Source organism: Diaporthe citri, assembly GCF_014595645.1.
Source record: "Diaporthe citri strain NFHF-8-4 chromosome Unknown scaffold_7, whole genome shotgun sequence".
Classification (NCBI taxonomy): Eukaryota; Fungi; Ascomycota; class Sordariomycetes; order Diaporthales; family Diaporthaceae; genus Diaporthe; species Diaporthe citri.
Genome location: NW_025064852.1, coordinates 2,867,815 through 2,894,482, shown reverse-complemented (window position 1 = coordinate 2,894,482; position 26,668 = coordinate 2,867,815). Strand labels below are relative to the sequence as shown.

At 40.0% G+C, this 26,668-nt stretch overlaps 7 protein-coding genes across 7 annotated transcripts; 4 read left to right on the top strand and 3 right to left on the bottom strand.

The window, feature by feature from the left end:
• Window positions 1–6,169: 6,169 nt before the first annotated feature.
• On the top strand, window positions 6,170–6,913 carry INS49_013981 (uncharacterized protein; the record flags this gene model as incomplete). Its single annotated transcript, XM_043174673.1, has 1 exon — window positions 6,170–6,913. One exon carries the CDS (start codon window positions 6,170–6,172, stop codon window positions 6,911–6,913), a length of 744 nt encoding a protein of 247 aa, XP_043021618.1.
• Window positions 6,914–9,753: 2,840 nt separating this feature from the next.
• On the bottom strand, window positions 9,754–10,391 carry INS49_013980 (uncharacterized protein; the record flags this gene model as incomplete). The annotated part of the gene is made up of 2 exons (XM_043174672.1): window positions 9,754–10,154; window positions 10,220–10,391. 2 exons carry the CDS (start codon window positions 10,389–10,391, stop codon window positions 9,754–9,756), a joined length of 573 nt encoding a protein of 190 aa, XP_043021617.1.
• Window positions 10,392–10,761: 370 nt separating this feature from the next.
• Window positions 10,762–11,770, top strand: INS49_013979 (uncharacterized protein; the record flags this gene model as incomplete). The annotated part of the gene is made up of 2 exons (XM_043174671.1): window positions 10,762–10,972; window positions 11,034–11,770. 2 exons carry the CDS (start codon window positions 10,762–10,764, stop codon window positions 11,768–11,770), a joined length of 948 nt encoding a protein of 315 aa, XP_043021616.1.
• Window positions 11,771–12,271: 501 nt separating this feature from the next.
• INS49_013978 (uncharacterized protein) lies at window positions 12,272–13,287 on the top strand (the record flags this gene model as incomplete). Its single annotated transcript, XM_043174670.1, has 4 exons — window positions 12,272–12,352; window positions 12,423–12,552; window positions 12,674–12,891; window positions 13,033–13,287. The coding sequence occupies 4 exons, from the start codon at window positions 12,272–12,274 to the stop codon at window positions 13,285–13,287; spliced, it is 684 nt and encodes a 227-aa protein (XP_043021615.1).
• A 131-nt stretch (window positions 13,288–13,418) lies between these two features.
• On the bottom strand, window positions 13,419–14,235 carry INS49_013977 (uncharacterized protein; the record flags this gene model as incomplete). The annotated part of the gene is made up of 3 exons (XM_043174669.1): window positions 13,419–13,633; window positions 13,738–14,040; window positions 14,160–14,235. The coding sequence occupies 3 exons, from the start codon at window positions 14,233–14,235 to the stop codon at window positions 13,419–13,421; spliced, it is 594 nt and encodes a 197-aa protein (XP_043021614.1).
• Window positions 14,236–14,290: 55 nt separating this feature from the next.
• Window positions 14,291–16,751, top strand: INS49_013976 (uncharacterized protein; the record flags this gene model as incomplete). The annotated part of the gene is made up of 4 exons (XM_043174668.1): window positions 14,291–14,396; window positions 14,456–14,745; window positions 15,148–16,551; window positions 16,749–16,751. The coding sequence occupies 4 exons, from the start codon at window positions 14,291–14,293 to the stop codon at window positions 16,749–16,751; spliced, it is 1,803 nt and encodes a 600-aa protein (XP_043021613.1).
• Window positions 16,752–16,929: 178 nt separating this feature from the next.
• INS49_013975 (uncharacterized protein) lies at window positions 16,930–19,142 on the bottom strand (the record flags this gene model as incomplete). The annotated part of the gene is made up of 3 exons (XM_043174667.1): window positions 16,930–17,960; window positions 18,156–18,311; window positions 18,383–19,142. 3 exons carry the CDS (start codon window positions 19,140–19,142, stop codon window positions 16,930–16,932), a joined length of 1,947 nt encoding a protein of 648 aa, XP_043021612.1.
• Between the last annotated feature and the right edge of the window lie 7,526 nt (window positions 19,143–26,668).

Genomic DNA, 26,668 nt, shown 5'->3' with positions numbered 1-26,668 from the left:
TTTACTTTATTTTAATAATCTTTCTTATTTTATATAATTTTTATAATAATATAATATTAATTATAAGGTGCTTTTTCTTTATTATTCTTAGCTTTATAAGGTATTTATATAGGCTATATAAGTTTATATAAATAATTAAAGGTATATTTAGTAATAAAAGTTATTTTATAGTTATTTTAATTATTATAGCTAGGGAAATTTTAATATTTACTTTATTTACTATATTATAAATTTTGCTTATTAATATGCTTTAAGTAATATATTTATACTTTATTAATAATTAATAAAAAATATTACTTATTATTATAAATCCCTTAATTTCCTTATAAGTTTTATTTATAAGAATAATAATATATTTAAGTTAAAATATTAAGTTCTGGTTATTTATAAATAATTTATTTATAAATATAAAAAGTTTTATTATTTTAAGATTTAGGGGTATATATTTAATTTCTTGCATAATATTATTTATTTATTATAATAATTATATATTTAAGCTCTTATAATTTCTTACCTTTAAGTTTTATATTTATGCAGTTATTAAAAGATTATATAAAGCTTTTAATTAATAAATTAAAGCTATATATACTCCTTAAGCTTTTTATTTAAGGTATTTTTAAAAAGCGTTTTTAATTATTATATTAATAAAGGTAAGTTTATTAGCCTATCCCTTTTATTAAATAGTAATTAAGCTGGTAATATTTATAATTATGCAAGCCTTATTATAATTTATTAGGTTTTTAAGCATTAGCTCTTATTTTAATTTTCCTTATAATTTTATAGCTTTTATCTTAATCTTCTTTTTATCTTAAAATTTTAATATAAATAAAATTAATATATTATTTATTTATATATTTATTATTTTAAAGGGTTATGCAAGCTTTATAATTATTAAGCAAGAATTATATATAAAGCAATTTATCTTAAGCTTTTATTAATAATATCTTTAATATATATTAAATTAATAAATGCTGAATTTTGCTATATTATATAAAGGTTAAATAATATAAATAATTATGCTTAAAGGGTATTTATTCTTTAATTTTTTTAATAGCTTTATAAGGATTATCTTATATAGTTTTAACTTTACTTAAGGGTAAGCTTAAATAATATCTTAAAGTATTAGAATTATGCCTTTTTTTTTAAATTAATAAAAGGATAAGTATAAGGATTATTTATTAACTTATTCTTTAAATAATTAAGCTTTATATTAAAATTAATCCCTTTTTATTATTATTATAATCTTAAATAATAAATTAAGATTTCTTATAAGGTTTTATAATTTTATTTTTTACCTCTTATATTATGCAAAACTTAAAGAAATAATATTTATTATATTACTTTATTAATTATTTTTTAATTTAAAAGATACCTTTAGCAATAAGGTTATTAATTTTTATTTTATTAAATTCTTTAAATAATAAGCTTAATATTATAATAACTTTATTTTATTTTAATTTAATTACTAAGTTATAATTTTTATTTTCTTTTTTTAAAATATATAATATAATAATGTAGTTTTTTATCTTTAATAACGATAGTTATATAATAGGTTGCATTTAAGGTTTTATAGTTAAGTTTTTTGCTTATAAGGGTTATATTTCCTTATTATTATCTTAATAATATAATTAAATAATTATTAACTTAAATATTATGGCTTTATTTAGTATATTTAAGGTTATATTATAGCTATTTATAGTAATAACCTTATATAAACCTTTTTATCCCTTTTTCTCTTTTTATATATAAACTTTATATTATAATAAATATTTTATATTAAAGATAGGTTTAATCTTAATATTTAATGCATTTTATATTTATTATTTAGCTATAGTTTTTTATAATATCTTTATAGCTTTTAAAATAACTTTTACTTGCTTTTATATTAATAGTAATAATAATAATTTATATAATACTTATAAGTAAGCGTTAAAAATTAAGAGTATAGGAATTAATTTATTTAGTTTAATAGTATTATTAATAGCTTTTATAGTTATTTATAAAATAGCATTATTATTTATGCTATTATATAGTTTAATATATAGGATTTTATATGCTTATTTAAGGGCTTAATGATATTTTTTAACTTTCTTAATAAATTAATATACTTTTATAAGGATTTATTTATATTTAATTCTTATTATTTATGCCTTTAAATGGAATTTTAAGGATATAAAGTTTATTTTTATATTATATTTAATGATATTTAATAGTTCTTAATATATATTAATTTAAAGCATTTATAATATTTATTATGCAATTTTTATAAATATAAATTTTAAAAATTTTACTTTTTAAAAAGCCATAGCTTAATTTATAATATAAAGGATTAAGCGTTTACTTAAATATATTATATTAATTAAGATTTTATAATTAAATTTATAATTATTGCATAATATAAACTTAAAATGCTTAAGCATAAATTTATTTATTTAATAATAATAATATATCTTCTTAATTTTTATTATTACTTATTTATTAATATTTAAATTATTAACTTTTTTAAGCATTTAATATAATTAATTTATTAATAGGTATTTAAAGCAATAATAAAATCTCCTTATTTTTATTTTTAAAAGGAAATATATAGCATTAATTACTTAATTTAAGAAAAACTATAAGTAATCCTATTTTTTAAATATTAATATAATAGTTATATTATTAAAGGAAATTATTTTATTTATAATGTTATTATAATATACTTAAAGCTTATTTATATTTACTAAGTAAAGCAGGAATAGGGTTTATATTTAAATAATATAAAAGTTAATATAATTAATTAAAGTAAAAACTTTCATTATATTAAGTAAATTAATAATTATTTTATTATTAAATTTAACTTTAGCTTTTTTTATAATAATTATATTAATTTAATACTTTAAGTTTTTTTATTATAATGCAAGAAATTACTTATATTTAGCTATAAATATTAATAATGCTTTTATATTTAGCAAGATTCCTTAAAAATAAGTTTAATTATATTTATTCTTTAAGATAAATTAACTAGCTATAATAATTATCTTTATTTAAAAGATATTATTTTTAATAATTTAATATATAAACGCTTTATTAGCTAGGAAATTAATATTTATATAATAAACTTTCTTATTAAGTTTTACCTTTATAATATAAGCATTGCTATTATAATTATTATCTTAATTTTATTTATTTTTATATTTATAAAATTTATCTTTATTATTTATCTTATATCCCTTAAATTTATTTAAAAAAATATTAAAATTATTATTATAATCTTTATATTTATATTATATTAAATAGCTTCTTTTTATTAAATATTGCTTATTAATTAAATATTTAATTAATTAGCATCCCTTCTTTTTATAAATATAATATTTTTTCTTTTAAGGTTATTTTCCTTCTTTTTTATAAGCATTATTACTTTAAGCTTTATAGCTAATACTATAGAATTTTAGCTACTTAAAGCTTAAATAGCTTAAATTTAATTAGCTAAATCTTTAATTTTCTTAAAATGCTTAAAATTATAATTATTATTTTCCCCTTAGCTTTTAATTATTATATTTATAATTAATATAATATTAATTTAAGACTTTATTTATAATATAAATTATAATTATGCAATTAAGTTATATTTTTATTGCGAATCTTAAGTTTAAAAATAATTCTTTATATAATTAAGCTAGCTTAAAAAGAGCTATTTTTAGCTTAAAAACTCCTTTATAAGCTTTAATTATTATTATTTTTAAGTTATTTTTCTTAATATAATCTTAGCTTAATGCTTATTAATAAAGTTATAACTTATTAAGTATTAAATATAAAACCTTATACAGGTCTTTATTTAAGTTTTATGCTTTTATCTTTATAAATATTATTATTATTTAATTTATATAATAATATTAATAATTAAAGTTTATATTAAAATATATCTTAATTTTAAGGTATATTATTATAAATATATTAATTTAATTTATAAAATAAAGATAATATATCTTAGCTTAATTTTTAAGCATTTAAGGAAAAACTATATAGAATTAACTTAGTTAGATTTTAGCATAATAATAAATATTAAAAAATATCTTTATCTTATTATTTAATAAGTTATATAATTCTTTAATATACTTATAAAAGTTATTAAAGGTTTTTATAAATTATGTTAATTTTATTAAATTTAAGCATTTATTAGAAATATATTATAGGGAAAGAGTTTTATATAGGTTATACTTTTTATTTAGCAAAGGTATTTTTAGAATAACTTAAGGTTATGCTAAGTATAAAGTATATCTTTAATATAAGCTTTATTTCTATCTTTTTATTAATAATAATAAGCCTTGCTAACTATATTAGTTTTTAATAAATTGCATTACTAAGTTTGGGTTTTATAATTGCATGCTTAAAGCTAATAATAATAATAAAAGTTATTTTAAGGATTATCTTTTTAATAATTATTATTATTTAAAGTTTACTTATAATATTTATAAGGGTTATGCTTATAATTGCTATTTTTAAAGTTATATATAATATTTATTTATGCTTAATTTTAAGGTTAATAGGGTATTATAAAGCTTATTATTAATTTATTTTAATCTTTCCTTAATTTAAGCTATGATAATTAATTATAGTACTATAGGTTAGTTATTGCATTTTATATAAATGCTTTGCATTTAAAGGAAAACTTTTAAGCATTATTAGCAAGGATTTAATAATACTTTAAATATTATTTATATTTATATTATATAATTCTTATAATAGGTAATGAAAAGGTTATTATTATAAAGATTTTATTATATATAGCTTGCTAAAGTATTTATTAAATAAGTAACTAAGTATTTTATTAATGCTTTTTATATAAGGGCTATAAATTATAATTTTAAATTAATATATCCATAATAAGCTAAGTTAATTAAAGTTTAAGTAAGCATTTTATTAATTATATACTCTTTAATAAGAGTTAATAGCTTTTTAGCATTATTAGCTATGCTTATAAGTTTTTATAATAAATATTATAAGGAATAAAATTAATAAAATAAAGAAATATTAATAAAATAAGTAATATTTAGAAGTAAGTTATAGTTATTAAAAGGAAAAAGTTATTAATTTCTTTAAGCTTTAAAAGCTAGGGCTTTTTCTTATTATTAAGTCTTTTTATATTAGCTGGAAATATAATATATAATTTACGTTTATTTATAATATAATATTGCATTAGCTTTAATAATTATAATAATTATAAGCTTTATTTATTTAGCAATTATAATAATTATAAGCTTTATTTATTTAATAAAACGAAGCTTTATTAAGTTTTGCTAGGTTTTAAAGAGGATTTAAAACTAAATTTATTTTTAATGAAGTTTTATATATAATAAATATATATTTCTTAAATAGTAATAAATATATATATAAATATTATAAGGAATGCTACTTAATTTATTTAATCTTTATAATGTTTACTTAGGAAGTTTAATAATGCAAGAAGGCTTAAAGAAGTAATTATTATTATATAGCGCTTATTAATAAGGAGGATATGATTTTTAAGTTAGAGAAATCCTTATAGGGTTGTTTTTTCTACCTTATTAATTTATAATACTTATAACTATTAATTAATATTAATAGGTTTCTTATATGTATGATAATTGTATGGGAAGCAATTGTATATTATTGTTATTCTATCTAAGTTCTAAGAAGCTACGTGCCCCGGAGGGGATAACTAAAGTAGCCTTCCAAGTGCGAGGGTTATACTTGCCAACACTAACAAACTCACTTTGGTGTGAAGTCCGGGTCGTCATATGGTCTACCATGTACATGAGGCAGGCAGACACTTAAGCCACTCCACAAATACCTCTCATTAGACGCGTTTTCGTCATCTAGAATGTTTCCCGAAGCCTGTCACCCTATACAACAAGCTCGGCCGCGCAACTGTGACCTCCTGAAGTCGGCCTTTGCAATATTCATGATCTTTCCCTTTGCTCAGAGGCGTCCATGCGAAGTAGGAAATGGGTCTTGGCCATGCAAGCCATCACCATCACCCCATATCAGTAAAAATGGGTAGATGGTTTGTCCCGTTATGGACTAGATGAGGGCTTCCAGTGCCTATTTAGAGGTCAGTTCACCGATATTCGGTGAAGAGTAGGGATCATGATGGCTTTCCATTCTCACAGATAGCCATTTCGTTTCCTCATTGCACGTGCTCTGGAGCATGTTGTCTTCATTCATACTTGCCGTGGCTGGTGCCACGATCTTTGCCACACAGTCGTTCGCTTATGTTATCCCGAGTGGCACGTCGAACACAAAGGGCGTCCTGACTCCTGATCGGGTCCGCCGCGATATCACGCCCAGACAGTCCGCAAGTGCCACTGCATCCACCACTGCTGGTTCGGGGGGGTCAGGCCTGGAGATCAAGATCACCAATAGCGCATCGGACAAGATGTACGCCTACATCATGGGCGAGGACTACACCAACGGGAAGAAGGTCTTCTACCAGAACGGCGCCGCCGGTTGGTACTACCCGACCTATTCCGGCGCGTCCAACGGGACAGCCAGCAAGAACGGCGCAGTCGACACCAGCTTCAACAACCTCGCCGTCGAGGTCGGCGGCAACAGTGACACGACGGTCACACTGACCGAGTACCTCAACTCGGGCCGGGTGTACATCGGCGCCGCGGAGATGACGTTTATGCAGGACCCGTCGGGGAACCTGGTCGAGCCGTCGCCCGTGGACACGTCGGACGCCAACTACGGGTTCGCGTGGGGCATCGTCGAGCTGGCGTGGTCAGACATCGAGCTCGCGGCTGACCTCTCGTACGTCGACTCGGTCGGGCTGGCGCTGGGGATGAGGGTCACGACAGCCGACGGCGAGGAGCTCTGCGACGCCGGGCTGCCGGCCGGGTCCCTGGAGAAAGTCTGCGACTCGGATCGTGCACGAGGTGGTGGCGCCCGGTGAGGTGGGCACCGGGGCGTATGCCTTTGCGTTTGACGACGTGAATGCGCCTGGCACGGGCGAGAACGAGTCGGGCATGTTCCAGGTCGGGAATGCGAGGTCGATTGAGATCGAGGTTCGGGGCACTTGATCTCGCTGGTCTGCTTTGGGTGTCAAAGTGTCAAGCAGGAGTGACACGGGCCGTTGAGGGCTCTTCCTTCTTGAAATTCCACAGACCGTACCAAGAGGACTTCAGATGTAGTCAATAGTCTAAGCCTGAATGCACGCACTTTTTTGTAGAGCAAGGAAAAGATAAAAGAAATACTGTAGTTGTAGTTGGGAGTATGGTCCAACCGCTGCGTCTCAGCCCTAACCCTGGCTGAACACCCTGGACGACTGCACAAGAGGAGAGGGGGCCATCTCTCAACGCGCCTGGTTCGCTCATGCACGCGTCTGGTCATGCCATGGTTTATTAGATGACGACCGCCCCTTCTGCTTTGTTTCCGTTTATACACTGTCTGCTGTCTCTCTCTGTATCGTCTCCATCAACCAGGCCGGGTGACTCATGCACTCAACACCCTCAGCTCAGGGAACTACACAGAGCTCCAAGACTCTCATATCTGGCCGAGTCTCGGCGTCTGCCGTCTGCACCCAAACCGAGCATACGCCGTGGTCGACCCCTGAGAACCAACACTCATGCCGGACGGCGGCAAAGAGGATGGAACATCTTGACAGGAAACCATGGCTTCTTTCTGGAGGCACCCACACAGGGACATTACGCTGGTCCAAACCAACGACGACATCTGTCGCTCACTCCCAGTTCCAACCAAAGGCCTGCTCGGGAACACCACACGCCTCCCACCTGCATCGGTCTCTTCGCCGGCATTGGGGCGTTCCACCTGGCGCTCAAAAAGCATGGACTCAAGTGTGTCTATGCGAACGAGCCGGATCCTGATTACCGCACCACCTTTAAGCGTAATCACGCCTCAAACATGTCTGGCCTGCCACTTGACCATCAGGATATCACCCAAGTCCACCTGAAGCATATACCTGGCCACACCCTCCTGACCGCCTGGTTGCCTCTTCGATTTAGAAAATCAGAACTTGAAAAAACGGGAATCCCCGCCGGATCAGAATTCCCGAGATAGTGGAAGCCAAAAACCCTCCAATCGTGCTGGTCGGTACTGCCCATTTCTCGCGAGGCGGAGGCCGCCCCCACGGGCCACCGACCACCAATACACAAAGTCACAGATTCGCGGTGCACACGGTGCAGGGACTGGAGGCACTTGGCTACCGGGCCACGTTTGCCTATCACGACTACGCCAGTTTCGACCTGCCGCTTAGTCGACGGAATCTGTTCATCGTTGGTGTCCGGGCGGACCAAAATGCACCGTTCGAGTTCAAGCCTCCACCGGGCCGCTCTCCTGGACTAGGGCTCCATCGATGCCTTCTGTCTCCCGAGGCAGTCCTGCAGGAAGCAGGCATAACAGAGATGAATGACCAGCTGGTCGACGGCGTGAGGATACTACAGCAGCACGGCTGCCATGGGAAGATCGGGGAGTTGCCCTGGACCAACCTTGATGCTCTACCCCCGAATCCCAGCAAGAAACCATATTTTCCAGTTGGCCACTGGCCCCGCTCAGACCATCCAAATTCGACGTCGCAGCCCATTTGCCATCACCTTGGCTTTGCCATGGGCTTGGGGACTTGGTTGTGGAGAGGACACCTAACACGACCTAAAGTGAACGTGCTGATGAGCTGACAACGCCGTAGTAGCCAAGGCAAGTCACTCGGTATGTGTTCATGGCCCGGGCAGTAATTATGCGGGCGCTTTGAGAAAACCTTGGTTTCTCAATGACATACTTACGACTGCAGCCACGACCACGTGTCTGAAGTGTCCTGAAGGGAAAGGCCTGTCAAATCCCGTAATGACCACTTGATGTCTAAGCTGTCGAGAACAACCAGGAAGTAACTTGGTTTGAGGCGGCGTAGTTTTAGACATGACTGGTCTCTGCCTCAGTCGAGGCCGGAGATGCGATGATGATGGTGTCCTAGCTGTCACCAATGGCCGAGAAGTGCTGGACGAGCGCGGGCCTGAATGGGCATCGAGAGCACCCGCTCTTAGGCTGCAACTGGGCAGATGCCGGCTTGGTAGTAGGGGCCCCAGTTCGCACGTGAGATCTGGGAGAATGCTGTCTGATTCAAATGTTCGTTGCAAGGTCTGGCCCACAGGTTGGAGGACAGAACGAAAGTGACCGACAAAGGCTCCATGGACAAGCAGACAAGATGAGTGTCGGGGAACGATCTCGACCATGCTGCAAAATGTTGAACATGCAGCTCCCAGGGATGCAAACAGAAATCACCTAGGTGAACGGGCTACGCACTAGACGATCTTCCACAGCACACATCCCATGTTCTGGCGTCCAGGACCCTCGCAATTTGAATTTTTTTCGAATCCCGTAGAACAGATGACATCAACAGTGGTTCTGAGAAGTGAAAACGGGTCACAGTCATGATGGATCCGTCCGAGGTCCGATTGGTTCACTGGAGCACCACCTCTGTGCAACCGAATAGTCACGTTGTTAAATATTGGTAGAGCCGATCTAAGCTCACAGCCAAGCTTTTTGACAGCGACTATCGCTCCACAAGGTTCCAGCCGCCAGTGAATACGGACCACTGGATTTCGTCAGCACTGTTGATCGAACAGAATAACACGAAACTCGAAGGATCATCGGAGAGTTAATGTTAAGATTACCATGCAGACTGACAGCAACGAGAGAAGTCAGGTCTTCCAGTGCAGAGACAATGAAAGGCGCGAGACGTCCTCGGGATCGTGGGCGGCCGGAATCACCAAGGGGGTGCTGTCATTCCTCCGCAAGAAAATCCAGGATGCTGGAGAGCCCCTGCTGGGGCGTGTGAAGACCAGGGCTCCAGGCGGCAGCACCCATGCCTAGCGCACAGGGGCTAAGCTTCTTTTGGGGGTCCGTAGGGCTCGCGATGCGGCTGAAACCCGGATCTGCGGCTCTGTTCGTCTCACCTCCTTCGACGGCCCCCAAGCGACATGCGGCGATAAGCTTTTTCATGGTGGTCACATTGGACGGAAACTCTGCCGTCTCTCCTATGGGCAGCCCCTTGACGCGGATCCTCATCACACCTCGGCTGCAGTCGCCGTCCAGTCGCCAGCTCTCCAAGCATGGCAGGGCTCGATCCGAGGGAGGCGCTCCCGGACTGCCGCCCTCGCGGTTTTCGTGCGTGAGAGACGTTGCTGTCACTAACCTAGCTGGGTCGCCGACGACATGCAACATGCAGCACATCCCATGCTTGACAGACTCGCGACAGGGCTGACCCTGACGGTGCGGCGCCCTGCGTCAGGCAACCTGACGAGAACATCGCCCCGAGCTGCGCAAGCGACGTCACAGAAGCCGCCCACGCCCTCCGGATTCGATGCCATCTGCGTGGTGAGGTTGTTCTGGGCCCAGGACACGGGGCCATCACGTCTCATATTGCCAGGGTCATGATCGACGAAGAGTTGCTGTAGTGTACCATAGTCGGCGCGAACTATGATCGCTCATGATCTCCCAAGGATCGGCTTCGTCCCAAGTCTCGAGCCGCCTTGGTATATATAAGCCTGTGCTGATCTCTCTCTTGTTTGTGTCTTCCTTCCTGACAGCCTCAGTCTACCCATCACCACTGTCATCCCATCTTGCTTCCCGGCCCTGCTGCCATCTAGTCATTCTTTACGAGTTCTGCGAACTCTTTCCATTCTTTACGGATCATCTGATTTAATATTATATTCTTGGCATCGACTGCACTCACCACATCCCTATCCCAAACATAATCTTAACGCTCAAGAACAACATACATCGTCCAAGATGAAGACATACATCACCGCCCTCTTCGCCGGCTACCTGGCCATCGTCTCGGCTGCCCCGGCCGCCAACGACGACGGATGCGATGTCGCTGCGCCAGTTACCACCTCGTCGTGCACGACCACCACCGCGACGGTCCTGGCAACCAACGCCGTGTCCATGATGTCCACCCTGACCTCCTCCGCCGCCAGTGTCCAGACAGCCCCTGTTACTGGTAAGTCACCAGCGTCTCTCCCACTCACACACATAAACACACACGCTGACCTCAACAACAGGCACCAACGTCCAGGCCTTCACCGGCACCCTCGGCGGCGCGCCCCCGCCCGTGGTCTCATCGGCTGGCGACCGGCCCTTCTCGGTCAACGGCGACACCTTTGTGGGCTCGGGCGCGGCGCTGGGCCGGTCCTGCGACGTGCAGCACAACGCGTGCGCGCGCGCTGCCAACTCGGGCCAGCTCTCCGGCGGCGTGTCGCAGTGTGACCAGCAGAACAACGAGTGCCACGCCGCCAACAACCTCAAGAAGCGGCACACCCGGGACGTGAGGCCCTCCCTGCCCAAGCGCGCCGCCCTCGACCTGGGTTCCTGCTCCAACGCCAACATCCTCTTCGAGGCAGGGCTCGACGGCCGCAACACCAATGCCTTCATCGCGGCCAACCAGCAGGACTTCAACCACGGGTCGGCGCTCAACATCGCCGTTATCGCCGGGTTCATCTGCCAGCGCCTCGGGAGCCCGTGCAACGCGCCGTCGGGCACGCAGCAGTCGTGCGCCCAGGCCAGCTCGGCTGCCGTGGCGGCTACTCAGGACCAGTCCGCCGCTGACGCGTGGAATGCCATCATGGGAGACGGCTCTGTCGGTGGCGGTGCTGCTGCTTCTGCTGCTCCCGCTGCTACTGCTGCGCCGGCGTCGGCCACTCAGGCGAGCGGTGATGATGCTGCCTGTGATGTTGAGCCGGAGGCTGCTGCCACACCGACTTCTGACGTCGTGCTGATGACCGTCGTGACATGCAGCTGAGAACTCTGTCAGGGCATGGGATAGATATTTGCGGGCAGAGTGCCCGGGCTTGGGGTGGCGCTTTCAAGGACGCGGAATCAGACCGCGGCATGGTGAGCTTGGGTGTTTATGCACAAGCGAGGATGGCAGTGCCTGAGAGGACGGGTCAGTAAGACATGGTAACGAGAAATGAAATGTACAAGGTTGAATGACAAGGCGTGATGCAATGGCCCATTCGATATTGCTTTTCTGCGCAGACAGTGCGCGTCGCCGTGTAATCGAAATGTCTGCACTGTGCTCGAACCAACTGGGCAGCACGCATGATGCAGGGGTGAGCGAGCAGTGTGTATCAACTGCCCATCCCCAACTTCCCTCCCGTGAGTGAATGTCAGACAGCACACAAAACTCACCTCAACCGCCACCGCCCACCTCTATGCGCGATATATCGTCCATCCCCGCTAATCTGCATACTGTTCCCATTTGTATTTCCTCGTTCTTCACAGCCGCCCACCCTGAAAAACCATGGCCACCTCACGGGTGGCAAAGGGCCTCCTCTGGACCACCATCGGCGCCAACGTCTACGTCTTCGCCAAATGGAATATCGTACCGGACGAGCACGCCATAAAGCAGGGGGAGGGAATCGCATGCCTACCAAATGGCGAGGCGCAAGCAGCTCCAGTACATGAACGACAACTACACCCTCTCCCGGAAGAACGTCGCCGAGGGCCGCTGGTGGACCATCATCTCCGCGGCCTTCAGCCACGTCAACCTGGCCCACCTTGGCATCAACATGCTTGTTCTTCGTGGGTGATCCCCCCGTCAAAAGCATGCGAGCCCGTCTTCATACCCATCCTCGACATCGTGGCAATCCAGACCAACACTTGGGGCACGCGCTGACCATGCATGACATTTGAAAAACAAAAGACAGCACCGCATCTCTGGGTATCTCCGGGGCGATAGGCCTCGGGCCCGTCCGGCTGACTGCCCTGGCCCTCGGCTCCGCCGTCTGCGGGTCCCTCGGGGCCCTGTACGACTACCAGAAGACCGCCGAGGCCGGGCTCCCGGAGACGCGCGGGCTCGGCGCCTCGGGAATGGTGGAGGGTGTCATGATGGCTACTATGCTCGCCCAGCCGCGGTGGCCGGTAAGCGCTTCCAAGTCTGCACATTTCTTCTCTTGTCGAGCGAGTCTGAGCCGGCCTCTGCTTTCCTCCTTACGGAACGCCACTATGTCTCGGTCCAGTGGCAGGAGTGGGAGAAAGTTTATGTGCTGACAGAAACCCTAGATGATGGTCTTCCCTATCCCAATCTCCATTCCGTACTGGGGCGTCATGGCCGGGTTCGTCGGCTACGACATGTACCGGCTGTACGAGGAGAAGAAGTCGGGCCAGAAGCATGCCAACTGGATGGGCTCCTACACCGGCTACGCCGCCCACCTCGGCGGCGCCGTCTTCGGGGCCGCCTTCTACTTCCTGGCCATGAGGAGGGGCATGATGATCCGCAAGGCGGCCTGGATTCAGGCACTGAAGCGGCGGCCATGAACATGGTCGGTTTGTGGGGACGATCCCGTGGTGGTTGTTTGTAATATTAGGTTTCAGCATGGCGCCCCAGCACAAAGAATTTGGCGCCTCAAGCAATGGATGCCAACGTCGCAGCTCTGTCAATCTCTAGATCAAAAGGAACTCGACCCATCTTTGAACTTGTCGTCGCGGATGCGCTCGTTCCTTGCCCTCCTCGACTCGTCGCCGCCGTGGACCGAAGTCATGTAGCCCTGGAACGCAATGGTCATCTCGCATACTCTTGCGAAGTCCTGGTCCTCCAGTGACGCTTTCTCCCCTTCTTCTTTGTCCTCCAGCTGCAGGAACCGATACTCGGCAAACGCCACCGCTGTTTGAAATGCTGAGAACAGAGACATTACAGTTAGCAAAACCGTCAGCAGGTTAATGCACATAAATCTGGACCCGGACGATTTATCTGGCTGCAAGACTTACCGTTCCGAATCTGTCGCCCGTTCCATTCAATCTTCCGCAAGTCCTTGCTCTCGAAGACATACTTCCACGCGCTACGATCAATCCTTGTGTCTTTCCGCCGTTCCTTTTCCAGTTTCTTGAAGAATTGGGTCCAAATGCGGTCTTGTTCATCATTCGAGAAGTTCTCATGGTGTATCACGGTATGGATCCGACTTATGAAAGCATCGTCAAACTGGCCGACCCGATTAGTGGTCAGGAAGAGAATTCCGCGGTAATATTCGACGATACGAAGGAACACTGTGAAGCTGGCAGTTGATAGCAGACCTGCGGTCGTAAATGTGAATGGTGAAGGCAATAGCTCAGAATCGCAGATGGAGGTAGAGAAGACAATGTGGCGCCAAATTGAGGCAACCCTCGGCACTAGATCTGGTGGAATGACTGACCTGAGACCAGACTGTTCCTCTGTGGATCAGATATCGTTCTCTTCTCCAGAAACACATCGGCCTCGTCGAGAAGCATCACTGCACCCCAAATTTCTGCCAAACGAAACCACTTCGATAGTGTCCGTTCAGCCATGACTTCATCTGTGCCTATGTCGCCGCATGTCAAAGACAGCAGCGGCCGGCGTGTTGCTTCCGCAATGCACTCGGCCGTCTTTGAAGAGGGCAGCCCCATTGTTAGTACACATTTCGACGAACATGCAGCTGGGGAAGATGGAAGTGGTCGCTGACTCGGGTAGGTTTTTCCTACACCCGGGCTGCCATGGAGAAGGAAGATCTGACCTTCCCCCTTGTTCTTGATAAAGTCCGCGGTCCAGGGCTTTGGGACTTGAGTCCCGCCGGCAGGGGCGTCTACGGCAGTGTAACGATTCACGAGGGACCTGATGACCGATTTCCTCTCCTCCTTCATAACGACACTGTCAATGGCGTCGTGATTGAAGACAACATCATAACAGCAGGCAACATCAAACAGTTCTATACCACTCCGATTAGCTTACAAGGGTCCCAGTTATTGGAATCCGGAGGTATCGTGAATACTGGGGATACTACTCACGCCACTGTCTCGACTTCAAGTCGAAGCCAACCACAAATGGAGGACACATGAGATAGCGCGACATGTCCTTCTCCCCGGTCACATCGTCGGTGAGCTCAAGACTCCGCCTGTGCGGACCTGGTATGAGGTTGTCGTATTCCGCCCAGGGCCCGCTCTCCTTCCTGGGAGGTCCCTTGATTTGCCACTTTAGACTTACAAGGCTGGGCCAATTTATATCCTTCCGACCCGGCGGCATCGGTGGTGGCATGGGCCCTGGATGTGGTCGTATCGGTCTTTTCACAGGGGTCGTAGCGACTACAATCAAGGCATGTCCTTCCGGATTTCTGTGTCTCGCCCTCGAACGCACATAATCGCTGACATTTTAGTCGAATTCAACAGGCTGCTGCTAGGCAAAAGGAGATCGCCGAAGGCTATTCCTCAGCTCTGGAAGAAATCGGGAAAGAAATGAATTTCAGCACTCACGAGTTGAAGACACACCGAACAAAGAGGATGGAACGACTGGTGATGCGTCTGTATATCAGGCATGCGAAGTTCTTCTGTCATTTTATGACCTGGTACTTATCTTCTTCCTTCAAGCGGTTTGGTTCCTCGCTGCGCAACGACTTCTACACGAAAGAAGTCCAGCAAATGGTCACAGACATTCGGAGCGTGGCCAAGGAAATCGAACAAGAAGCCTCACTGATTACACGAATAACCACTCAACGAATCGAGGCAATGGTTCGATCCCTGGGTCCAACCGTGGAGGAGTCCGCACGAAGAGCTGACTTCTACCACAACATTGTCGCAGACCGTCTCGACATGATCGACAAGAGCCTGGAAATACTGACGCAAGGGATCGGACAGCTTTCTCGGGATCACGTAGTAGATCACTGTGAAAACCTGCTATATAGCGCGGATGTTGCCAATGCTCTTGGTGAGTGGCGCAAGACCTTATCTCTGCCACTTCACTCGACGTCAGGGGCAGAGTTGGCTGTCTGTCGCGGTATGTTGGCCGACCAACGAGTCGAAGGCTCTCAGCCTAGCAACAGCCCTGGAAACCCATCCGAAAAATCGGGGACTCAACATTTTGGCACTCCGACACTATTGGCAGGCAATTTGGTGTTCACACGAACAAGTCTGCAACAGGTGTCTGGAGACCTGCAGGCGTACTATCCATCCACAGCCCCAGGGGAAAGCAGTCAAGGCATCAGAGATCTAGCAACTCGTACAGTATCAGGATTGGTTGTGGTCAGGCTCAAGGAATGGCTCGCTTCGCCGAGATCTGATTTTCTTTGGATCATCGGCTCGAACTCGCCTTTCGGCAACGAAGCCACCCTCGCAGCTTCACACATCTTCGACATCACCACATCGGCAAGACTACCCTGTGTCTCATTCAGCTGCACGCCAACCTCTGCCTTTCCACATACTCCGGGAGATGGGAAGACACGATGTACCATCTTGCTGATCGCGCTGTTGTACTCCATCATACATCAGCTGCTCTGCTTTGTCCCGGAGACGTTTGAGGACGCATGTGAACTTGAGGATGCCATTCAGTCCATGGACGGAGGGGAGAAAAGTACCCCGAATGCTTTGGAGATTATTCAGGCACTTCTGCGACACCGCACACCACTTTTGCTCATCATCTTGGACGGGCTGGAACTTATCGAAGATGGCACCACTGTTCCACACCTCCGGAACCTGATCAGTATCATCCACTCGAGGCAAACCGATTCCAGGTTGAAGGTTCTACTGGGAAGCCAAGGATTCCTGGAAAGTGGTGGTCAGCTTGACGTGGATGAGCGCGTAGATTGCACATTGCTCCCTGGACGACGGCCTGGGAGAGCTCAGCCGGATGGGGGGGGGGGGGTTCTTGGAGAGCTGGATTCTTTTCCTATGTAACAGACTATCACAATCATTAAGGCTGGTAACACCCACACTCTCTTGCACAAAATCGCGTTGATATCCTCCTGTGTGGAATCCACATTAATCCACTCGTATAGTGAAATCCACCACGCACCAAACGATACAAGATTCAAGCAAGTAAAGCACCGAGGAAGCAATGTCTGGCATCTATCAATTCGCTCTTCGTGTCTATGATTATGCTCTAGCTCATATTTTCTATGCCTAGCAAAAGCTCAGATCCGCACGCTATCGCTAAGAAACCACCCAGCGCTGGCCACCTCAGTGGTTATCTCTAGGAGCAGGATGCGCCTGCGCGACACGCTGAAACTGAACAGCACGCTTCAAGACCATGCCTTCGCTCAAACCCCCGACCTCACGCCGGAAGATATCCTGCCAAGGTGTCTGGCTCGGCGGGCCATGGTACCCACCGCGGGCCTCCAGTTCTTTCCGCCTTGCCTTGAGCTCCTCCTCGGGCAGCAAGACGTCGACCCTCCGCGCCTCAAGGTCGACCCTGACGCGGTCGCCGTCCCGCAGGAGCGCGAGGTTGCCGCCATCCGCCGCCTCGGGCGTGGCGTTGAGGATCGAGGGCGCAGCGGACGTGCCGCTCTGCCGGCCGTCGCCGATGCATGGCAGGTCCTTGACGCCCTGCTTGAGCAGGCGCGAGGGCGCGTGCATGTTGACCACCTCGGCGGCGCCCGGGTACCCCAGCGGCCCGACGCCGCGCATGACGAGGATGGTGCGGCGGTCGATGGCGCCGGCGCCCGAGGCGGACTCGAGGCGCGCGTGGTAGTCCTCGGGCCCGTCGAAGACGGCGACGCGGCTCTCGAAGGCGTTGGGGTCGTTTGGGTCCTCGAGGAACTCGGCGCGGAACTCGGGCGAGATGACCGAGGTCTTCATGATGGCCGAGTCGAAGAGGGTGCCCTTCATGTGGAGGAAGCCGGCGTTCTCCTTGAGCGGGTCGGCGAACGGCCTGATGGTGCGCCGGTCCCACGTCAGCTTGCCGCGGTTGTTCTTCTCCATGCTCTTGCCGCTGCACGTGAGGGCGCCCGGGTGCGGCAGCCTCCCTGCCTCGAGGAGCTCGGCCAGGATGGCGGACAGGCCGCCCGCGCGGTAGTAGTCCTCGCTGAGCATCTCTCCTGCTGGTTGCATGTTCAGCAGCAGCGGGATTGTGAAGCCGAGCCGGTCCCAGTCGTCGAGGTCCAGAGGCACTCCTGCGTGTTTTGCAACAGCGCAGAGGTGGATGGGTGCGTTGGTGCTGCCGCCGATGGCGGTGTTGGCGACTATGGCATTCTCGAAGGCTTGTCGTGTCACTGATCTGCAAGTCAGTATGTATAAGACTTACTCATTAAGTGTCGTTAGGTGTGAGGGGACTGCACCAAATGACAAGCTGCGGTTCCTCATATGCACCTGTCAAAAAGGGGGTTCGGAACATTCCGCACCAATGAACAATGCAGTTGGAATTTGGTGTAACTTAAGAAGATAGAGTGAAGACTATAATGACTTACTGATATCACATGGCTTCAAGTCCTCGTGGACCATCTCAACAATGCGAGTGCCTGTCTTGTAGGCCATCTGTGAACGCTCTCTGTACGGCGCTGGGATCGCTGCCGAGCCCGGCAGAGCCATTCCCAAGGCTTCAGCCAGGGCGTTCATCGTGGATGCTATGACCAGAATTCGGAATTAGCCATCAAGAAGCAGACAAGAGTCACTTGCGTGAAGTCCAGAAGCTTACCTGTGCCCATGGTATTGCAGTGCCCAGGGGAAGGGGTGCCGCTCGCAACAAAGTCCGCAACCTCGTCATCCGCAATATATCCCGCCGCATGCAGCTCACGAGCCTGCCACACGACCGACCCGGACCCGACCCTCTGCCCGTTCATCCAGCCGTTCAGCATGGGCCCGACATTAAGACAGATAGTCGGGATGTTGACAGTCGCAGCAGCCATGAGACAAGCCGGGGTCGTCTTGTCACAGCCCGTGAGCATCACGACGCCGTCAAAGGGGTACGCGTGCATCAGCTCGACCAGGCCCAGGTAGGCGAGGTTGCGGTCGAGGGTGGCCGTGGGCCGGCGGGTGCTCTCCTGGATCGGGTGCATGGGGAACTCGAAGGCGACCCCGCCGGCCGACCGGATGCCCTCGCGCACGCGCTTGGCCAGCTCGAGGTGGTGCCGGTTGCACGGGGCGATGTCGCTGCCCGACTGCGCGATGCCGACGATGGGCTTCCCAGACACCAGCTCCTCCCTCGTGATGCCCGAGTTGAGGTAGCGCTCGACGTAGAGGGCGCTCATCGTGAGGTCGTCCTTGCGGCTGAACCAGTTGGACGAGCGCAAGAGCTTCGGCTTGGGCGCCTCCGGCTTCTTCGCGTTGAGCCGGGCCAGCTTCGCCTCCACCTCCTTGGTCCTCTTCTGGAGTTCCGACAGCTCCCTCTCGTAGTCCTCGATGTCGGTCGGGTTGCAGTCGCTGCTGCAACCTCCGCAGGGTATCTCGCATCCCATGGTGGTCGCGTATGTTCAGCACTTCTGGGGGGAAATCTCGAATATCAATTATCGTATTCCGAGGACGGATGATCACGATGCAATGGGGATCTTTGCTCCTCCGAAATCGTCGTCGCAGCCCAGATCCTCTGAGATTTTATACCTCCCGTGTGACTCCGATTCACTTCCGCAGCAAGCCACTGCGTGGTGAGCCGGGTCGTTTGCCGCCTGCATTGACCCTCTCGATGGATGGCGGCCGGTGACTGAGGATGGCAATTGAGAGGACCGCTGATGTGAATAGGCGTGGCGACTCACCGTCGATTCCAGATGGAGGAGTCGACATGGGATGCGGTGAGTGTTTCGCGGTGAAGCCAGCCCAACACGAGCCAAGCCGTTATAAACTCGGCTGTAGCCTCCGGCGCCGGGGTTCGGCTTGCATAATATCGTATCTTAACCAAACCAGAACAATGTGGGTCGCCGTTAGCAGGCGTAGTGCTGCCGGGTATCGTGGACTAATATCACAGGCTTGAAACGCTGGCAGAGTTTTATCAGCAAACACTAATAGGCCAATGGAAGAGCCCAACCCCAACTCTGAGCTTGTTTCCGCTCGACACATCACTTCGTGCCTCACCACGTTGACTGCCTATCTTTTCCCTACATTACCGTCCTCCCGGTTCGCATGACGTGGAACGGCCCCACTATGAGACAAACGCCATTACCGGAGCACGCTTGAAACAATGAGACGAATCCATTGGCCTCGGTGCAGAACGGGAAACTCTTGAGAGGGCCGGTTCACGCATGCGATGAGTTGGGCAGAAATGTCAAGTTTGAAAAGGCAATGTGCATATTTGTTTCTTGTCGGCGATGTGAAAGAAAAGCAAAAAAAAAAAAAAAAAAAAAAAAAAAAAAAAAAACTGCATTTGGGGAACGATGGCAGGGACTTCTTGTGAGATCTGGGCGTGCAATTCAGCATGGCTGACTCTCAAGCACACAATAGGATTGGCTAACATGCTGTAGCTTTCCATTGTCAGCAAATGTGCTCAAGAGAGTCTTGCAGCCCTTGTTATCTGGCCATGCAGGCGTCTTGGATCGGTAGAAGAGTCCGGGGTACATGAGCGTAAGGGTCTTCCTTGGAGGACAACCGTTTAACAAGGAAAGCAAAGAGCATGACTCTCGTCACCAACAAAATTGTACAATTGAGGCCAATCGTCAGTGGGTGAGTAAGTCAGCGGTGAGTGAAGCATACTATGCTTTATCTTCACTCAACCGGAACGAATCCATCCTCAATGAGCCGGCGCTTTCAATACTGACCGCGTCATCTAAGCCATTGGGCCCATTCCCTAGCAGAGCGGCCACTGGGCTTGGTCTTGCCTTCTGCGTAGGTAACGACGACGACCGAAACAGTAGCTGCGTCCGAGCGAAAGGACAGGCTGAGGCCGACCTCAGCCACGTGCAGTTGAGCCTCGAGGCACTTGCCATAATTGTCACCTCTGAGAATGCGAGAGTAGGAAGCGGGCCAAGGCTGTCGAGATATGCGCCGTCGCAGCTCATTGCGAGGAATAAGAAGTAGGATGGCAACAGAAAAGTCTAGCGAGAAAAAGCAAGAAAAAGGTGACGGAAAGCCAGTGTAAAGGAGTCAATCCCCCTCCCCTACGGTGCGTGGATGCTAACAAGAATGTCATGGATGGCGGCGCCCACGCCAACAACACGTCCTCGGCTTGGAGCAGAGATCACTCTTGAGACGCCATTCATGTCTGGATAGGGTCACTGGTGCCCCTTGATAGACGCGATGTTTATCTCCAATCTCCCGTGCGCATCACGTCACCGGCATCTGCCATTGTTCAAAGGCGCGCGCCTCGAGTCGCGGCAGCCAACGCAAGGGTGACAGTCCCAGCTGCCCCTGGTGCTCTTTGGTGTCTGTGGATGTGACATTCTACTCGAGGAAAGTGACACCCGCACTGCTGTGCCCAGATGTCGTCTCTCTGGGGTCCTCGGCAAATCTCCGCGTGGTTGCAGCGGATTGACAGCCGCATCTGGCCAAGACCAGGTTGCGAGTGCGGCACGGTTGACTGAAGGTCTTCCTTCGAGAGACCCTGCAATCTGTCACGAAATGGGCTTGACACATGTGCAGAGACTGAGCGGATGGCTCGAGGATCTCGACGAGAGCAGAACGGGACGATTTCAAGTGCAGTGACAGAGCAAGCTGGCCTAGATGATTGGACGCTTCACATAACCCAGGAGTGATGCAGCTGTCATCTTCGGGAATAACCGCTGGGGCTGGTCGGGAGATCATCGCCTACCAGGGAAGGAGGCACGCTCCCTGCACTTGTGCAGCAGCCAGCGGTTCGAACGTCTCATCTCATATCGGTTTGGTTCCCTAGCACGCTGGCTAACTATGCTAGCCGGAGCAGTTATAGTACAGCCCTACAATGCCGGAAGATTTATACCCACCGCACCAACATCCGATGAACAAGTACAGCCCCGATGATGCCTCCCAGGGTGGGGATGCGAGATTGAGGCTTAGGGGGTGATCGGCTGAGATCCTGCAGGGCCATGGATAAGGTATCACCCGGGGTCATGGCCCAAAGCAGAGTGCCATGCAATGTGGAAGTTTATGTCACTTAAGCTTATCGATGCCATGCCCACTCTAAGGTTTTCCAGTCGTGCAATAAAATGGAAACCTGGCCAATGCTGAGTGATGAGGATAGCCCCGGTACTCCATCTCGACGCTCGCGGCGCGAGGCGATGCTATACCAGGCCCACTGAAGGACGTGGCCTGCTAAGGGGCTGGATGGTTCGTCTGTTGTCTGTTGGAAGGTGCGAGGGTCGTATGCCCATACGCTAGCGCTAGCCTACAAATAGGCTCCTTCTAAGCGTTTAATAGCGGGGAGATTTCTTTCCTTAATAATAATAATTAACTATCGTTTGCTTAATTGCTTTATTAAGTTGTAAACCCAATATTGCTTAAGATATCTTAAAATATTAAGAAATATTAATACCCTTATTTTTATAATTATTTTTATACTTAAATTATTAAGATTTTAATATTATTAGCTTTTACCCATATATTATTATTATACCTTATAATAGCTGCCATAGCTAATAATAACTTATAATAATTTAACATTCTTGCTTTATTTAATATTTTAATTATTTATTCCTTTTTATTTATTTATTTATATTAATTAATGTTAATTATTATAAATAAATAAAAATATATAAATATTATTTAAAATATGCTTAAAAATATATAAATATTATTTAAAAAATATTAAATATACTTAACTTTAAGCTTAATTTATTATTTTTCCTAAAGTTAAACTTAAAAGGAAAGAATTTTTTAAATTAAAGAATAATATAAAGTTATAGCTTTTAATTTATTAGCTTTAATAAATACATTATAAGCATTAAAAAATAATTAAATAAAAGTATGGCCCTTATAAAATAAGAAAAGCTTAATAATTAAGCCTTTATTATGTTTTTAAGCTTAATATATTTAAACTTTATAATATTTATTATACTATATAGAAAATCTTTTAATGCTTAAAAAATATTAATTAATTAATTTAATTATAATATTAATAACTTAATTATTTATTTCTTTTATTAATTAATAAACTTATAATATAAGGATGGCTTTAACTTATAAGGCTATTTAAATACCTTTTAAAATCTTTAAATAAAATTTTATATTAAAATCTTAATATTAAAATAATTAATTAAAAGGTTAATAAAATTACTTTTTAAAAGTAATAAAGTTAAAGGCTCCTTTTTTTTAATAATGCTGCTAAATATTATAAATAATATTATTAATAACTTAAGCAGCTAAAACCTTATAATATTTTTTAAAATTAAACTTAAGATAATAAATATTATTTCTTATATAAAGGTTAAATAATTTAAAGCTTACTTTACCTTTATTTAAAAAAAGTTAATATTAAAAAGTATAAAAAAGATTATAAAGTTTATATTAATAAATACTAACTTTATATTAAGCAATAAAGAATGCACTTAATATTATATATAAAACTTTACGTTTATTAATTATTTATATATTAATTATATAAAGTTTGCTAAATATAAAGCTAATTAAAAATAAAAAAAGGGTAAGAAATAAGCTATTATAAATTAAGCTATAAATAAAGAAGTTATTAAAATTTTTAATAATAATAAGGAAGATATAATGGCATTATATATTAATATTTTAATATACATAATAAAGCTATTAGTAATTATAAATACTTTAATATTATAAATTTTTAATTTTAATATTTTAAAGCATATAATAAAATATATAGAAAACTTTAGTTTTTTATAATTATGTTTAAGTATAATTATTATTATAAGTAATAATTAATTTATTATAAAAGGTATTAGCTTTATAAAGATTTTTTTATAATTATTAAATAAATTAATTATTAAAAGTATCTTTATTAATGTTTTATATAATTATATATTAAGGAATACTTATTTATTTAGCTAAATTATAATTTAAAAAAGATTTTAATTAAATATATAAAGAAATAATATCTTTTTATTATTAAAAAATAATAAATCTTATAAAATATTATAAGTAAAGTTTTAATATAAAAATTTTAAAATTTAAATAATAAAAAATAACTTTATAATATTTATAATATATAGTAAATTTTATAAAGCTTTTAATTATAGTAATTTATTAAAATTAACTATTTAATGCTTATATAAAAATAAAAATATTATATTAAATAAACTAATAAATTTTCATTATAAACTATGCTAACTTGCAAAGTTTATTAAGAAATGCTTATAATTATTTTTAAAATGATAATTTATATAGCTATTTAAATATATTTAATTTAATTTATTAAGTAAATTCTTAATAATATTATTAAAAGGTTTTTAATACTTTATTTTATTTATTAATAATTATACTTAGTTTTATTAAGTTTACTTTATTACTTAAAAAAACAATATTTTAAATGTTATTAAGGAATTTTTAAATATAATTAAAACTTAATTTAATGCAAAAGTTATAATATTTAATTTAAATAATAAAAGTAAATATATAAATAAAATAATTATTATAATATTTTAAAGATGCAAAATTATTTATAAAAAATCACTCCCTTATTATTATAAGTTAAATAGCATATTTAAAAGGTTTATATATATTATTATTATCAATGTTTATATAATAATTCACAATAAAAACTACTTATTCCTATAACTCAAAGCAATTTCCTATATAACATACTTATAAAATTAAAAACTATACTTAGCCCTATTATATTAAATAACGCCATTTAAGGCGCTTTATAAATAAAAGCCTAATATTAAATATTTCTAACCATATTTTTGCTTTATATACCTTTATATGCTTATTAAGGCTTGCAAATTAAAAATAAAATTATTAAATAAGGCTAAAAAGGCATACTTTATAAAATTTAAAGCTAAAAGCAAGATCGTTTTTTATTTATTTATATTACTTTAAAAAGTTATTATAACTATAATATTAAGCTATATTACTTAGTTTAATTTAGCAATAAAAATTGCATAAATAATTAACTAATTAAATAAAAACATGCTACTTAAGATAAAGATATTATTAACGTTTTAGCTAATAAAACCTATTAATAATACAAAACCTATAAATAAACCCATAAACAAATCGCTTAAACTTGCAAAACCTATTAATAAACCGTTTAAATTTACAAGACCTATTAATAAACTACTTAAATTCACGAGATCCATATAGTTATATAGTTTTTAAGGATAATGGATTTAGCCTTTACAAAAAGTAAAAGAAAATATAAATATTATTATAAAATATTTTAAAGATTTTAATAACTTAGCATTAATTAATATAAACCTTATACTAAATCCTGCTTAATTAATACCAATTAATGCCAACTACTTTAATTAAATCTTTGCTTAAGCATTACTTACTAGCACGATAAATACTAACAATATCTTTAATATATATATATAAGCTATAAAGAATAATAAAAAAAACGCTTAGCAATAAGCTATTAAAAGGAAACTTAAATTACTTTTAAATATAAGTATATAAATTAAAGTACTTGTTATTATAAATTAATATATTATTAATTCTTGCTAAGTATATATAAAGAAGTTTAATGCTTTTAATAAGCTTATTTGCTATAAGGCTTAACTTATTGCTTGTAAATATATATAAATCCATAGCATAAATTATAATAATACCTATAGCCCTATGGCACGCTATAATAATTTAAAATTAATTATTACTATTGCTATTATAATGGGCTGGTAGCTTTAGCAATTTAACATTAAAACGATATACTTATATAGCCATTTAAAATATAATGTTTATATATAATTATTATAAAGATATTAAACATTATTTAATAATTAGCAAGTTATTTTAAAACTTCTTAATGCCCTATATAAACTTAAATAATTAAGCCGTGAATAATTTAATACTCTTAAAGAGAAATTAATTAAATATTTAATAAAAACAATATTTAACCCTTACGTTTTTATTAAAGATTAGATTATTATTGCTATTTATATTAACGATATTTTTATTATTAAGAATTCCTCTTAAGTTAATAAATTTTGCATTAAGCTTATATAATGTTTTAAGTATAAAGATCTTAATCTTTATAAATACTTACTTAAATTAAAAATTATATAAATTAATAATAAAATTTATATTTCTTAAAAGGGATATACTTAATAAATTTTAAAATGCTTTAATATATTTAATTATAATTAAAGATAAACTTTTATAAATTTAAATTTATTTTTATAATAAAAGGAACTTAATAATATTATAATAAATATAATAATATATTAATTACTTACTGAATTTATTAATTTTCTTATTATTAAAATAAAACTTAATTTTATATTTTTATATATAATGCTCTTAATATTTAATGCAAAGCTTATAATTTATTATTTAAATATTATAAAGAAAATACTTTAATATATTTAGCATATATTAAATTATACCCTGTAATTTTTAAAATAAACATTATTATTTTAATTTGCTATACTTAATATATATATTAACGCTTCTTATAATATTAATTTAAATAATTTAAAAGCATTTAGCAGATATATATAACTCCTTAACGGTAGCTTAATTACTTAATTATTAAAGCATTAATTTATTATTGCAAAATCCATTTATAACGTGGAATATATAATATATTTATTAATATTATTATATCTTTATTAAATAATTTAAGCATTAAAAGATTTAAATATTAATTATATTAAATATTTACTTATTTTATATATTAATAATTAATTAGCATTAAACCTTATTTAAAATTATAAAGTTAATGCTTAATTAAAATATATTACTATTTATTATTACTTTATTTATAAAGAAATTAAAAAGATATATAATATTTATTATATTATATTTAAAAATAATCTTGCTAATATTTATATAAAAGCATTGCCTTATCTTACTTTTAAAAAGGCTTACATAAGATTAAAATTAAAATAAATATAAGGTTTATATTATTAAAAGGGCGTTTAAATAATTATTTAAAAATAATATAAGCAGAATA